This window comes from Podarcis vaucheri (assembly GCF_965113315.1).
Source record: "Podarcis vaucheri genome assembly, chromosome: 1".
Taxonomy (NCBI): Eukaryota; Metazoa; Chordata; class Lepidosauria; order Squamata; family Lacertidae; genus Podarcis; species Podarcis vaucheri.
This window is the reverse complement of record NC_138759.1, coordinates 12,762,103-12,778,505: the sequence shown is the minus strand read 5'-3', so window position 1 is coordinate 12,778,505 and position 16,403 is coordinate 12,762,103. Positions and strand designations below refer to the sequence as shown.

The window sequence follows — 16,403 nt, the reverse complement described above, 5'->3', positions numbered from 1 at the left end:
GGGAGAGTGGCGGGAGCTGTGCACCCCCCCATATGTGCCCAGGGCGATTGCCCCAGCATCCCTCTCACGTTACTCCCCTGCTCCAGTGTTTCAGAAGGTGAGCCCTACCTAGAGATGGCAAGGATTGAACCTGGGACCCTTTGTATGAAAGGCGGTCCTCTGTTTCTTCTTCTAGGTTTGCCCCTCCCCCCCGCAACCCTGCAGGTAGTGGGGGTGGGGTGGCAGTATTGCACAAACCTACAAACTTAAGCAATTTTACCGTGGCCGTCTGTGGCCCAATGGCACTTGCCTCCCTTACGCAATCAAAAGAGGCTGGCAAAAATGGTTATGCCTGTTTTTAAAAAATGCATGTGCACTTTTGAAATCGGTGGAGAATAAGTCAAGTCAATAATTAAACAATGCTGTGACTCAGAGTAAATCACTGCTAAGCAACAGTCGTTCCAGTTTTACGTACTCAAAGGGAGCTGCTCATAATTAACCTTTTGCACTCCTGTGGTGCACTCCTATGCAGCACAGAGCTTTAAAGTCCAGATCATATAAAAAGCCAAAGCGCCTTTCCCTTTGCTGTACCCATTGAAGGCTGCATAGGTGTCTATGTGCATGCGTGTTTTTGAACACTCCATACCAAAAAAATGATTTTCTGTACAGAGGGACAACTTAAATAAATAACCGTGTGTGTGTGTGTTGCACTTTTAAATGGTGCAGTCTAGTACAAAACCTTATTCATAGAATCATAGAATCATAATAATAATAATAATAATAATAATAATTTATTATTTGTACCCCGCCCATCTGGCTGGGTTTCCCCAGCCACTCTGGGCGGCTTCCACAGAAACCAAAAAAACATTAAAATATCATACATTAAAAGCTTCCCTGAATAGGGCCGCCTTAAGATGTTTTCTGAATGTCAGGTAGTTTTCCATCACCTTGACATCCGATGGGAGGGCATTCCACAGGGCGGGCGCCACCACCGAAAAGGCCCTCTGCCTGGTTCCCTGTAGCTTCGCATAGAGTTGGAAGAGACCACAAGGGCCATCGAGTCCAACCCCCTGCCAAGCAGGAAACACCATCAGAGCACTCCTGACATATGGTTGTCAAGCCTCTGCTTAAAGACCTCCAAAGAAGGAGACTCCACCACACTCCTTGGCAGCAAATTCCACTGTCGAACAGCTCTTACTGTCAGGAAGTTCTTCCTAATGTTTAGGTGGAATCTTCTTTCTTGTAGTTTGGATCCATACTACATACTATTATTCCTTGGTTCTGGCCAGGAGTGCTGAGAAACTTAGCTACATGGTACATGCAAACTCTTGTAATAATGAGGTACCAGTAACTGTTAGGTGGATTTGTAGCTGGTTGACTGACCGAACCCAAAGAATACTTGTTAATGGTTCCTCATCATCCTGGGGAAAAGTGACGTGGGCTTTCCTGGGCCCGCTGTTGTTCAACGTCTTCATGAACGATTTGGATGAAGGAATTGAGGGGATGCTCATCAAATTTGCAGATGACACCAAACTGGGAGGGGTAGCTAATGCTGCAGAAGACAGAATCAGAATTCAAAATGACCAAAATTATTGGAGAACTGGGTGCCAGCTAACAAGATGAATTTCAGTTGGGACAAATGTACTGAAAGGTTCTGCACTTAGGCAGGAGTAACCAGCTGCAGAAATATAAGATGCAAAACACCTGGCTTACATGTGAAAATGATCTAGGGGTCTTAGTGGGCAACAGGTTTTGCAGTAGCCAAAAAAGCTAATGCTGTTCTAAGCTGCACCCACAGAAGTCTAGTGTTGAGGTCAAGGGAAGCAATGGTACCGCTCTATTCAGTCTTGGTCAGACCACATCTGGAGTACTGTGTCCAATTCTGGGCACTACAATTTAAGGAGGATATTGACAAGATGGGATGTGTGTAGAGGAGGGCAACCAAGAGGATCCGGGGTCTGGAAACCAAGCCTTATGAGAATCAGTTGGAGCTGGGTATGTTTAGCCTGGAAAAGAGGAGACTGAGAGGAGATATGAGAGCCATCTTCAAATATCTTAAGGGCTGTCACATAGAAGATGGAGCAAACTTGTTTTCTCCTGCTCTGGAGGGTAGGACTCAAACCAATAGCTTCAAGTTACAAGAAAGGAGATTCAGACTAGAAATACGGAAAAAACTTTCTGACAGTAAGAGCTGTTCGACAATGGAAAGGTCTCCCTCGGGAGGTGGTGGACTCTCCCTCCTGGGAGGTTTTGAAGCAGAGGTTGGATGGCCATCTGTCATGGATGCTTTAGCTGGGATTCCTTCATTGCAGGGGCTTGGACTAGATAACCCTTGGGTCCCTTCCCACTCCATCATTCTACAATTTTATGAAAAGCCCAGTGGCTTCCTTCTTTGCTGCAAAAGCATCATGGGAGAGACAGCAACTTGGAGTAGAACAGCAATTGAAGGATGTTGCTTCATCTTTCTCTGTCAATCATTTCTCTGCTCCCAATCATCCTCAGAGCCACTCCCTGCTCCCTACCCCAGGTTGCAAACAAACATTTGGAAACCTGCAGCGAAAGCCACCAGGGTGTGACCAAGGTGTTTTGCTGCTTGTGGCAGAGCAGCAAATAGTGTGCTTTCTCCCCCTCTGCCTCCCACCTGCTGTGCAAGTCAAGGTGCCTACTTCAAAAGGCCAACCAAGTTATTTTGATATTTGGGATAGAAAAATCTCACAATTTTCTCTTGCCCTTCTTTGGAAGGAACAGTTCAGCAACAGTAAGGGCAGCTATCTATGCCTTGCCTTTTCATGACTCCCCAAAATCAGCTTCAAGTGTGTTGGGTGGCAATTCGTAATGAGGGTGTCGAGTCAATTGTCCCCTTGCTTAGGCATCTGAGTAAAAGGTGGTATTTGGATAGAGGTTTGCTTCTTTGCAATTCGAATGATCTTGTCAAGTTAAAGCTCCTGTGTTTTAAGGGCAGGAGAAGAGTGATTGGTGATTGGGAAGTAGTTTCTGCTGCAGGAAAACAAAAGTACCAGGAGATTCTAGCCTTCTGATTAGTTCAGGGCATTCACCACCATTTTAATATATTAATTTTTTACTATTGCTGGCATCCACCTGTCTCGAAAAACAATGGAGTGAGCCTCTGGGGGGCAAAGTCAAACCACTGGAGTATTACTGCACCTGCCGTGGCTTCAGAGACCTGTAACTTGCAAGTGCTGCTGCCTCTCGTTTTTACTGCATCAGCAGTCTTGGCATGCAGGGAAAGTCCGTAACTCACCAGGGTTTAAGACCCATCCGCTCCCCTCACCTAGTTTAGCTGGCCAGTCAAAGCCGTTTCCTGGTGTGACCATTGTTGCATACTGACAGCTTCTGGGAGCCACAGGTGATAGCTGAGCGCAGGATGGAGACTATAGCTGGACAAACTACCCCAGGAGGAGCATAATGTGCCATCCCCCACCAGATTTATTCAACCCTAGTAACACCCCATACACCAGCGAATTGCCATGGATTATATCTGGTAGCCTCAATGCTTGGCAATGTGTATAGAGTTAGACTAAATTAGCTTTGCTATTTTGTTCTGGTTTACAATTCCAAGCTGCATTGACAATTGGATTTTCTAACTGTAGTTTTTACAAGAATTTTGATCCCATTTTATGCTATCGTTTATTTTGTTATTTCTTATTAATCCACTTCATTCAAAATTGGCGTGTGTCTATTTGGGTGAAGCCTTTGTACCGAACGCAGTTCCTAAGTTCCTGGTCGCTTGCTGTTAAGTTAGTGATCCTGAGGCTCAAGGAATAAAGATCCACTGCCATTTCTCTAGTCTTAGGGGTGTCTGCTAAGGTCTGAGAGTCTCCTGTCCCAGGCTGGCTGGACAGTAGTGGTGGCAGTGTATCTTGCAAGGCTGGTGGTAGACCCTGAATAGTAGCTCTGCTCTTGTAGTGCAGACCACCAGAAAAACCTCCTTTGCACCACTTAAGCAGTTTCCTGCTGTCCCAGGACAACTATTGAGCCCCTCTGATATGCTGGATTGGCTGGTTTTCAGATGACATAAGTCTACTGCTTTCATAGTTGCTTTAGCCATCTTTTCCAAAAATTATATAGTGCTTCTATTTAATGCACTTTTAAGTGTACACACACCAAGTAAATATTGGGGGTCTCACCTTAGCTTTTAAGTCAGGCAAAGGCAAACTCCGGCCCTCCAGATGTTTGGGACTACAATTCCCATCATCCCTAGCTAACAGGACCAGTGGTCAGAGATGATGGGAATTGTAGTCCCAAACATCTGGAGAGCTGGAGTTTGCCTATGCCTGTTTTAAGTTATTGTGGCATACGCTTTCATTGATTGGAGTCTGATCAGCTGCAAGAGCTGTGTTTTTTATTCCAACTGACTAAATATGGCCAACTCCTCCGGGTAGCTGTCATCTTAAACAAGCATCCACACATAAAAGTGTTGGGCTCCCAGGCATATGCCAAAATTCAAGTGAGAGCGAAAACATAGATGAACAACTTGCAGGTCAATACATCTGGAAGCTCGCAGCTCCCATCATCCCTGATCCGACACCTGTAGATTCCTCATCCCTGAAGTATAATCAAGAAGTCAAAGGAAATATTGAGCAAGTGTCAAGAGAAGAGGCAGTGGCTAAAGTAAAGGTAGGGCTGAGGGGGAATGGAAGGCACCTGGCAATGCTGGAAATTGGCATTTTCAAATATACTATTATGGACCAACCAATTTAATCTGTTTGGGATTCATCAGCTGCACCCCTATGGGACATCTGCTTATGCCTGCATTGCAGGGGGTTGATTACTTGTAATAAATGGTGATGGATTTTCCAGTTTTAAGATGACCCTTCAGCTAGAACTGATGAAGCAATTTCATGAGTCCAGTTCTTTAAGTACAAGTTACCAACAGGCACAGAATTTACCCAGATTGAAAAGAACCTACTAAGCAAAGTAGTCACTTCATATTCAACTTTAATATAAAAAGACATTAATCACTTTCAAATGCATTAGAAAGTTTCCCCTTACAAACTGCATGATCTGGCACAAAAACTGAGTTACAGAAATAGGCATCTACCTGCCAGGTCTGGAAAACATACACTGTTTTCAAATCAGGTGCTTCAAAAGCACTTAAATTATTAAGGCCGCAATCATGAAACCACTTCCTTGAAAGCAGCCCCATTAACCTCAGGAGGGGCTACTTATGCAAAGTGGTTTCAAATTGCAACCTAAACTAAGACAAAGACATTTAGCTATACATACACAATGACAAGGATCTTTATGCTTTGAAAGAGTTGTTTGGGTTGTGCATGGTGCGCAGCCATATTGGCTTTGAGGGCTATGGTAATTCCCATTGCAAAGATACTACAACTCTTTGCTGGGAGATAAGGCGTCCAACATTTTGACATGTGTCTTTTGCATACAGTGTCACAGCTGCAGAAATCAAAATGAGTTTTAAAAAGCAACATTTCCATTGATCTATGCAAACAGATGCAAGGTAGCTAAAATTGCTTTGTCAGGTGGCAGATATACTCCTTTAACTGTTAAATGAAACTTTTTTTCAAAATAAAGTACTCACAGCGCTTTCTATTTTCCCACAACGCAGTATTGTTTCCTGTATTACCAGTTTACCAAGGCAAACGTTGTGCAATTGTATTGCAAAGGTTATCACATATAACACACCCTCTCACTGGAAACCGCTTCTAGGAGTTAAGACAATTCATACGCACTCAAAACAATTTCATCTTCTTCTTCAATGTTAACCTGCTATGGTAACATCTGTTAATCATGACTCAGCTGAACGCATATTCACACTTGGCATGAGTGGAGCAAGTTAAGTTCGGAGAACACTCTAGAAAGGCCTCTGTAACAGTCTTGTAGTAATTAGTGCAAGGTGAAGGGGGTGTTTCCCCCCCAAACACAGAGAAGTAGGATGGTAAACTTCTGCCAAATAATTCACTTGATGACACAAACATATAAATACTTATAAATAAAACCCACATAATTTATGCTTGAACATGGCTTGAACTTAGGCATCAAGAGCTCCTGCAGCCTGATGAATGCTCCTCCTCTGATGTTCACATGTCAAAACTAACTTAACTCTTTACTCCAACCTTCTTCAACTTGATGCCCTCCAGATATTTAGGACCTCAACTTCCATTAGCCCCAGCCAACATGGCTGTGCTGACTGGGGCTAATGGCAGTTAAAATCTAAAACTCCTGCAAGTAAAAAATGTCTGGGGAGCAATAGATTGGAGAAAGCTGCTTTTCATAGTATTCCCAAGACTGAATGCTGTCAACTGCTCCTACCTTAAGAAGTCAGATATTTACAAACTTCTGCTGAGCTGTGGAGAGAGGCCCACGGTATGGGGGGGGGGGAAATCCCTTTTTCAAAGTGATTTAAAAAAATACAACTGCAAATATTTCAGGTTTTAAATAAGCAGTTGGCAGAAGATTTATAGCAAAAATATATCTTCAGAAAATAGCTGAAAGGTTCTGAATACTGATAAACATTTTTTTCAAAACTATTAACTATTTAAAAACAGAAAAGAAAGAATGACAGAGAAAGCTAGCTAGGATAATGGGCACCGCTGCTTTTTTGGCTCTTCCAAGAGCTTATACGGCAAATAAATGTAGAGAAGTCTGTGAAGTATTTACTTGGGATAAAGGAGTGGGAAGGGTAAACCAAACCTTTGGTCCTCAGGCCAATTACTTCAAAAGTAGTCCCACTAAAGTCATATGATTAAACCAGCAAAAGCAAATGCAAAGGGTTGGTGGAAGGTTCCCAGCCTAGATAAAATATGGGCTTCAACTTAAGCAAAGGCCTTACAGCCCACCTTTTGCATGCTGAGGGCTGGAATCTATCTTGCACTTGCACCTTACAGGGGAGGATGAGATGCTCGAGGGAGGAGGAATCTTGCTACACCATTTTAAGCTCCTTCTAAATACTAGAAGGATCTGGTGTTGGAAGTGTTGGGCCCCAAGGAGGCAGCCTGGGGAATGTATGGGTTCAGGACAGAGAAATGGCATGACTAACCTTGTGCACCCAGGAGTCTTTTGACATGAGAAGCCACGACTGAAACCGCAGGAAGCTCCTAATGCAGTTTGTGGCATGGCATAGGGGTGTCACAAGGTTTCAAAATCAGTAGGCTGGCAACTGGTTGATGTGCCTAGAATACCTCCCTGAATTGTGGCTGCTGAAAATATGTAAAGTTCAAACACTACAAATTGCAGGTTAACTTTATACATTAACACAACTTTGCAAAATGAAGTGCTTTGCTTTTTGCTTTTTTTTTTTTTTGGAAGATCATGTGCAGCTTTGAGAAGATAAACTATTTGGAAGTTTCACTACTTGGGATCTGGTTTCTTTAAAGAATGTCTCCTTCACTCTTTGTCTCAAGATTCAACAAGAATCTCCACAAAATGATCAAGCTCATTAAGGTCAGATTTACAGTTAGAGTTAGAATTTGTGGCTGCTTGAGGAAAAGTTTCAAGTACATCACAGTGTCCCATTTTTGTACTGCCCATCATTCCCGTTAATACTGTGTCTAGATTGTAATAGGAACTGTCGACTTCTGAAAAGAGATCTTCAACCGAGTCAGGAGTTTTTGTTTCTAAGGTTTCAAATATTTGATCCAATGACTTGTGGAAGTTTCCTCTATTTTCTGGAGGGCTCTCCATGTCCCACACATTACTCTGCAGGTTTCTGGGAGCTTGTAGTGGAGCAGGTCTTAAGATTTCTGAACTCTCTTCTGACTGTGCGTCTTCAAAGTCTTTTGAGAAGCCACTATAACCTTGAACAAGCTTTTCTTCAGCTTGCTCCTTCGAAGACCGACAGAGAATATCTGTTGAAACCAGCCGATCAAGAGAGGTTGGTCCTGTACTCTGTGCATTTATCATCTGCCAAGTTCCGTCTTGGGTCATTTCCTCTTGAATCTGCCGTACTGTATTGGCTATAAGTACTGAACGATACAGATTAGGTTCAACAAGCATGTGGCAGAGCTGAAGTTTAACCAAAGACATGTCTAGTAGTGACTGGCGCTGCAGGTTATATGAAGGAATGGCTTTAAAACCAGCTAAAGTTCCTTCAATATCTTCCTCTCCATCAAGACATTTCCTCTTCAGTCCACGTACAAACATTGTGTCCTGTTGAAAACAGAGCAAGATGCTATTAGATAACAAATCCAGAGCTTGTCTTCTAAGGTTTTATATTTAAAATCAAACAGCTTTATTACAAAACTGAGATTAATAAGGCATTCCTTTAGTCTGTACCCTGGAAATTAAACTCGGTATTTGCCACAATCATAGTAATATTAAAGGCACCCCAGGTGAAACCAGCTTTTGACAAGTGAATAATCTGCAGGTTCCTCTTATTAAATAAAACTTGAGTTAAAATCATTTTCAAATGTGATTTGCACACACCTAACATTCAATCAATACAGAATAGGTACTGTCTTAATGAGATAGCTTGTGCACAGCCACTCCATTCCAGGACAATTAACCTGGGACCAGTAAATAAATGTTCTGAATTATTTAGCTACAAGGTACGTTCAGACATCCTGGCACCAGAGAAGAGCATCTCTGCATGAGAGGGTAGCTAATACAAGCTGATTCTATGTTCCTTTTTCTTGGTATGGAAAGAATCAACATACAGCATCACAATATTTACAATTCAGAATGAGAGGGGTTTTCAAAAGATTTCCTAAAGACCATAGGAGCCCTGTGAGTCTGCCTATGGAAAGTGCTACAGAGCACAGATACTACTGTTGAGAAAGGAAGATGGCCATAAGGAGCAGAGCTAAATCCAGTTTGTCATATCCATGGGGGGGGGGGGAGAGATTCAAGTGCTCCCTAAGGGATCCTGGACTCCAAGCCAGGCATAGGTCAATGGCTATAGTCTAGCCGTCAGACAATTATTTTTAAAGGAAGTCTGCAGTTGGCAGACCAACCAAAACTGGTGGTGCCATTTCAGCAACAAGATGCAGAACCAAGTCTATAAGGACCCTCAAGTTTCCAATCTGCTTTTTCAGGGGGAGCATGACTCTTCCTAGAAGTGGCAGCCTACCTATTTCTTGATTTCTGTGCTGTTTATCATCAAAATCTCCATAGCCTGGACTAAGCTTCATCTTATTAACCCTCATCCAGATAATCTTGGATTACGTGACTGAGGTGTCGAAAAGCTCCTGTTGCTGTTTGCAATGCGGAAAAAGGAGGTTCTTAAATGGGTCAGGCAAATTTGCTAGGAATCACAGTCTCAATCACATTTAGCACCATTTCCTTGAGGTTCAACACAAGCAAGGTTTTAAACATATGAAATGGACAGACCATTGGTATAGCTCAGCATTCTGTACACTGATTGGTAGTGAGTCTCTAGGTTTTCAGACACAAATCTCTCTCTACCACAGCTGGAGATGTTGGGAGTTTCTGCATGCAAAGCAATACTGAGCTGTAGCCCCTTCCGTAGGAAACAAATACTTGTGCGAATGCTTTCGTCTTCCTGCTAGTTTAACAAGAAGCAAGACTGCAAGAGAACAAGCGGCTCTCTGACCCACTTAGGAACTTCAAACATCTCGGTCGCTAGAGCATGAGACTCTTAATCACAGGCTTGTGGGTTCAAGACTCACATCGGGCAAAATAATCCTGCATTGCAGGACATTGGACTAGATGACCCTTGTGGTCCCTTCCAACTCTACATTCTATGATTCTAATAAACAATGATTTTCTCTTCTCTTTCAAACTCCTCCTGCCAATTCTAAATATCAATATGCTTCTACAAATAAAACAGGGTCCCTCTTGGTCTTGTCTTTGGTGACTTGAAGTTGTGTCTTATGGTGGTTGTTCTGGCAGAAATCCACCATGGAAGGGAATGCTCATCACGGTGCCACAACAAAGCCATTCTCACAATAGCTGAGTAGGCGAGGGAATATATCCAAAGCAAGGCTAGTTAAGTGTGTTCCAGATGAGTGCACCAAAATACAAAGTTGGTGGCACAGAGCCTGTTCATTCCCAATTCTCAGGCCCACATGCTCAATTCAATCAGACTTCATTAATTAATCAAACCAGGGTTTGAGGGTATATCTGAAAAAGGCAAAATAATTTGGACAAATCAGTTTGCCTAGTTCAAGGGCAACTGCAAAACCATAGGGGAAATGGGAAATGGCACGCCTGAGATTCAAGCAAGATGAGAGATCACAGAGCCAAAGATAATCACTACCCTTTTCTCAAAATCAACTCATCCCACATATCTGTTGGTTGCAATGAGGAAGATATGGACAGATTTCTGCCACATGGATCCAGCGACTATTCTGATTTTGTTTAGCAATATGCACCCTCCAATTCTACCATTACAGGAGAATTCTAGATTCACCCCCTTACCCTACTCTCTTGTCTTCCCCTTTCCAGTGAAACAGAAAAAGAAGATTTCCTTCCATGCAGATTATATAGAAGAGAAAAACCAGGGCAAGTCAGAACTGAGTGCATTATGACCGCCCTGAATTCAGGGCTACTTCAAATATAAGACTACTAAAGTCAAGACACATATGGTGGCAGAGATTATCACAAGTAACTATTTAACCCATTAAATTCCCATTTCCTTGAGTCCCTGCACCTTGTAACTTGAGAGCACTTACTAAGTCCAGTAATGCTTACCAGATAAATTTTAGTCCACAAGTTACTTACCAATAATTGTGTCTGATGCAGTCCTTCCTCTTCCCCCATATTACAGAGCAAGATTCCATACAGCAAGTGTTCTAGCACCACCTACCTGAGAGCAGCAGGTGAAAAAATAAATATGCATTCCGTCAGTTAGAAAGAAAATTCACAGAAAATATGATAGAAACATTTTCAAAGCAAACTTATTTCCTCTCTTCCCATATGCATTCCCTCTCCCATTTGACAAAATAATGTGAAGTGAAAGCTAGGTTTGCAGAAAGTATGCAGTAAACCTCCCAAATCAGCCCCTGCAGCTATGGCTGATGAAACTTGAAACATTTATGTAGCGCTTCCAAGCATTCCACATATATTACAGTGTTGCAATCTTTGCAAACACCCAGCAGGATAGATCAGTATTATTCCCACATTGTAGATGGGTGGTGGTGAAGGAAAAAGCATTGGTGGCGGCCCACGCTTGTCTAGGGGCACCTATTGTTATTAATTAGGGATGTGATTTCAAAATACTTGATTTGAATACAGACATGGACTTCAATGGTAGGTGACCTTATAATTAGAAACTGTCAATTCCACTCATGTTTGTCTCACATAGCAACAGTAGGAGCTAGCAGCTAGTATCATTGTCAACAAGGCTGGTACTTATTGTCCAATACCCTCAACTCCAGCTGTGGTATCCCAGGGTAAAGGAATTCACTTCTACTGCTAATTTTAGTAATATTTTCAATTTTTTAATGTTCTTGTTAGAACATATGAATGTGAAGCATTAATAGATTACATGTTAAAAATACAGTCTTTAATACAGTACTTTCAGTCCTGAATCTACTGTCATCAATTTCATTGGGTGACCCCCCTGCCCACTCACCAATATTGCTGAGACTGGAAATATGTTGTAAAAAGGTAAAGGACCCCTGACAGTTAAGTCCAGTCATGAATGACTCTGGGGTTGCGGCGCTTATCTCACTTTACTGGCCGAGGGAGCCGATGTTTGTCCGCAGAGAGTTTTTCCGGGTCATGTGGCCAGCATGAATAAGCCGCTTCTGGCGAAACCAGAGCAGCGCACGGAAACGCCATTGACCTTCCCGCCGGAGCAGTACCTATTTATCTACTTGCACTTTTTTGGCGTGCTTTCAAACTGCTAGGTTGGCAGGAGCTGGGACCGAACAATGGGAGCTCACTCTGTCAGAGATTTGAACCGCAGACCTTCTGATCTGTAAGTCCTAGGCTCTGTGGTTTAGACCACAGTGCCACCTGCGTCCCTTGGAAAAATGTTGGATATTCGACAATTGCTAATTACCGTACTTTCTCCCTTAATGGGGAATGAAAATCTACCAGCTAGATGTAGCCAGCTAATCCCTTTAGCTACTGCTCATGTATAGTTCATGGATCTCTGAAACATGGGGTATGTTTTATTGTGCTTCAAAGCTTATTATTTGCTTCTTTACATGCCAAGATACCTGTCCCTTTACTCAACTGCATTTCTCTACCTTATTAATATTTATTGATGCTATTCTACAATTTCCCTTTTCCTCCAAAAAATATATAGTTGCTGTGCATTGAATCCAAGTCACCCACATAATACGAGCAGACAACATGATTACCAAAGTAGAAAAATCCACAGTACTGTACTTTGAGATTGCATTAACATTCCAAATGTGCCCTGCATAGGATACCAAGTGCTTCATTCAAGAGCTAACTATAGGAGAGGTTTTAATTTAAAATGGCTCAGGTGATGTCACCATATTTAAATGTAGCTGTGAAAGATATTTGAGAGGACTTATCTGTGATCTGCTGAATGATATTTGATAAAATGCAATATGGGCTGTGGGGGCCTGGACAGCTAAGTTCTCTAGGACTTAATCACCATATACCTGTAAAAGCTAGAGACTAGTTTCTTTCAAGTTACTGCAGTAAGGAAAAATAGGTGGTCCTTTACGGACTGCAGTAAGTTGGATGGACAGGGTGGGATGCTGGTGTGAGACAGAGATAAAAATCAGGAAACAATGTTTCTGTGTACAGGATGGTAATGAAAACTCTGTCCAATGTATGAGATGAGAAGGATTGGAGGATGACACAAGAGGCTAAGAAATTACTCGATTATGTAGGATGTGAGGATAACACAGTTACCAAAGTGACGTGGCAAGGGCTGGTCCAGCTGGAAAACTATTTTAAGGTTTTTTAAAATGAAGTTAAGCACAAGCCATGCCCAGGGCTGCCAAGATCAAGTTTCTGGGTGCTAGGGCAACTGAATGCCTAGAACTTTTTCTAGCCCTGAGTGAACTTCTAATACAATGTGATAAGCAAGACACAAAAAAGGGAGGCTTGTTGAAGCGTCTTGCAAAATTAAGTACAGGGACAATGTTTGGAAAGGCTAACGTGTGGAGCTTTTTAGTTTAGAAAAAGACAACTAAGAGCAACAGATGAAATCATGCACTGTGTGGTGAAACCAAATAGAATCCTTCCCTTAATAAACCAAGGTTTTACTTAATAAAAGTTGATGTGCAGTAGATGTAGGAGAGACAAAAAGTACTTCATGCAACATGGTTTTATTAAACATGGGTGATGCTCATTGGTTTAGGATGGCTATAGAAGGGGCTTAGACAAACTCATGGTGAATACTTATCAATAGTTGGTTAGGTTAGGACACAATATTAACCAATAGTTTACAGATAAGAGAACAAACCTAGCCTCCTCCAGGCTCGCATATACCTCCTCATTCTGATTTGGAGTTTAGAAACTTTACATTTAATTTTGGATTAACCACAGCTTGCTATTTTATTTGATCTCTGACAAACTGTGGCCAATCTTAACTATGGTTAGTGGAAACGTGCCGACTTCAGGCCACAGCTTATTCAGCTAACTTGTTTTAATTAAACATAGTTAAAGTTAACCATTGTCAGGGTTCAGACTATACACTACTGTGGTTAATATAGAATAGAAGCAGAACAACCCAATTCTCTCCTCACTGGTGCCCCAGAGGAGAGGTGCAGCTAGGTTTGTGCTTTTGATGTTAAAAACCATGTTTTGGCAATGTATCCAAAAGTAGCCAGCATGCCACTGAATACCACTAACTTGGAATGGAAACAGTGTATTTTTGCCTTTGTTCTGTGCTTGTGGGATTAATGGAAGCATCCAACTGCCCACAGTACTAAGATGGACTGATCTGATCCGGTAGGTATCTCCCTATAAACTGGGTTCTTTTGGCTAATCAAAGTCTGTGACTTCTAGCAGGCTTAAAAACTGAGAAGTCCCACATATCAAATCTTACCTCAGTCGCCTTAGGTCTGAACCTTCTAGCAGGCTTAAAAACTGAGAAGTCCCATATATCAAATCTTACCTCAGTCGCTTTAAGCAACCAACAATTCAGCTTCAGGCTCTTATCTGCATTATTGAAATAATAATGTCCTATGTTATAAGGCTATAAAAACAACTGAAAGAGATCTATGCAAATAGAACAGAATTATTAACTGAAGTTAGATAATTGAAAACTTCTGCCTTGGACAATTGTAATAAACTAAAGTTGTACTCCTAAACACAATTACTAATAAGCAAATCCCCTTGGACTGACTTCAGAATAAGCATTCTTACAATTGTGTTGTAAACTGTTTCTGTAAAAGGGATAGTACAGTGCATTATATTCAAGATAGTTCAGAATATCAGGTAGACCAGAGAATCAAATATATGGTGTCACAGAAAGGACAAAAAGAACAGGATAACTGAAGAATTCATGGGGAAGGGAGAAACTGCTCCAAAAGATGGAAAGCCTCAGATGAAAACTATATATGGATAAATATGATGACGTAATTATGGGAAAAATTTTTTGGCAATTGGGAAGACAGCATGCAATGGCTATGAGGAAAAAGCCCAAGAGGATATAAGAATTTCAAGTCAATGGTAAGGATAAAAAGGCAGGAACACAGATAATATTACACTTTGCTTTGAGAGGCAATATTCAAGAAAGGGTGCAGGGCAAAAGTGGAGATGAAGGACAGCAGTCAAGGTATATAAAGGAGTCAGGCAGGTAGGTGATGTTAAATGCTGACACATCTTTATTCTAAATCATCAGACACACATCCTACATACAAGACCACCTAACCCTTCTCTTACCCAAAAAGAGAACCCACCCTGCCTGCCCCTCCCCTGTGCTGTCTTAAGAGACAGGAGAACCCAACTTTCCAAGGACTCCTGTTTGTACCCATACACCTCCGAAGCTTCGACCCACCTATTACTGATGGGCGGGCGAAGACGGCATGCCACAGGTACACATGTACGTGTGCACATGTCAAAGGAAAGGAACACGCTATAACGCTTGCGGGGTGCGGGGAAGTGGGGCTTGATGGGACCAGGAGACCAGGTTTTTCTCTCTTCCTTTTTTCCTAGTAGGGGAGGGGGAGAGCAAGAGAAACATTGTGTTGCGAGCTGCCCTGAGATCTATGGATGAAAGGGGGGAGATATATCTATATCTATATATGTGTGTGTGTGTGTGTACATGTATGTATGTATATGATGTTTCTCTTGCTCCCCCCTCCCCCACTAGAAAAAAAGGAAGAGAGAAAAAGAGGAGCAGCAGAGGTTTTCCAGCGGGGGCGGGCAGAAAAGAGAAAACGTGGGCAAGATGTAAGAAACATAAAGGGACCCGCGTGGGTGTGGAAACACCCGTGCATGTGCCTGGAAGCGAGGGATGAGCGCGTTTCAAAGGGGCTCGGGGCGCGAGTGGGGAAGTGGAACCGGAGCTGCAGCCGCCGCCACCCCCCCTCCCGACCCCACTCCTGATGCTCAGACGGGGATGATGTGGCGGCGGCGGGGGGGGGGCGAAGAAAAGGAGGCGAAGTAGGTAGAACCAGGTTCCGGCCGGGGAGCGAGGCTGCTGCTGGAGCGGGGCCAAAGCGGGTGGAAGAAGAGGATAGCAAAAGCTGCTGCTTCTTCGCGAGGAGAGAAGCCGGACGGGGCAGTAGCGCATGTGGGGCAAGACCCGACGGGGTTGCTGCTTCTGCGGGGCGCCAGGGAAAGCGGGCGGGATGATTCATCCTGTCCTCCTCCTCCTCCTCGGCCGCCATTTTGGAGCCGCGGCTCCGTGACCCTCCGCGGGTTCTTCCTCCTCGGCCGGCCCGGTCCCGCCGCTTCCTCCCCCCACCTCCTGTGAATCACCGACCCGGGGCCAGAGGCCCCCTCCGCGGCCCAGCCCGCCGCCCGGCTCTTCTTACCCGCCGGCCCGCGCCGCCTGCCCCTGACGAGCTCCCGCTCCCGCCTCGACGAGCTCCGCGCCTGAGAGGAAAGGGGCGGGGCCAACGGTCCCGGGAGCTCCTCCCCCTTCCCCCCTGCGCCATCTTATTGTCAAACCCCACAAAGAAACCGTCGCCTACGCCCCCTTCTTCCCTCTCCCGCCTTGCTATTGGCGCGGAGGAGGCACGTGGGAGGCCTTCGGCACCGCCCGTCGCAGGCTTCGGCCTTCCCATTGGGTCGTGAGGGAAGCGGGGGAGACGCTCTCCGCTGAGATCATTCGCGCTGGTGTGTGTGTGTGGGGGGGAGTGGAGATCGCTACGGGGATTAGTCCCGCCCACCCGCCAGCCGCCTTTCCTTCTCATTCTTGGGCCCTCGGCCGGGCATTGGTGCAGGGCGTTGCCATGGAACCCAGTCCCGCCCCTCGGCTGTAACTGGCTGGCCGGGAGGCAGGCGAAGTTTCAAACGCCTGCCAAAGGCTGGGCAGGATTCGGAGGGGAATCCCACGCGCGTTTACATGGGAGTAAGCCTCGCCGAACTTCGGGCTGCAACCC

The 16,403-nt window shown here is 44.0% G+C and overlaps 1 protein-coding gene across 5 annotated transcripts; it reads right to left on the bottom strand.

The window, feature by feature from the left end:
• Nucleotides 1–4,921: 4,921 nt before the first annotated feature.
• On the bottom strand, nt 4,922–15,979 carry CDCA4 (cell division cycle associated 4). Of its 5 annotated transcripts, XM_082219692.1 has the most exons (4): nt 15,834–15,925; nt 13,967–14,010; nt 10,642–10,726; nt 4,922–8,109 (listed from the first exon to the last, which is right to left on the bottom strand). In XM_082219692.1, exons 3-4 carry the CDS (start codon nt 10,678–10,680, stop codon nt 7,360–7,362), a joined length of 789 nt encoding a protein of 262 aa, XP_082075818.1. In that variant the 5' UTR covers nt 10,681–10,726; nt 13,967–14,010; nt 15,834–15,925; the 3' UTR covers nt 4,922–7,359. The 5 variants fall into 5 exon arrangements, with proteins under 5 accessions (XP_082075818.1, XP_082075817.1, XP_082075821.1 ...); XM_082219691.1 differs by lacking the exon at nt 13,967–14,010 and having other exon boundaries at nt 15,834–15,979; XM_082219695.1 differs by lacking the exons at nt 13,967–14,010; nt 15,834–15,925 and adding an exon at nt 14,852–14,875.
• Between the last annotated feature and the right edge of the window lie 424 nt (nt 15,980–16,403).

Excerpts from the sequence above, each read along its gene's own strand:
- CDCA4 (XM_082219691.1), bottom strand. The coding sequence starts at position 10,680 with ATGGGGGAAGAGGAAGGACTGCATCAGACACAATTATTG. Across the intron at positions 8,110-10,641 it reads TGCATCAGACACAATTATTG|GACACAATGTTTGTACGTGG; the intron begins GTAAGTAACTTG and ends TGTTTTCAACAG.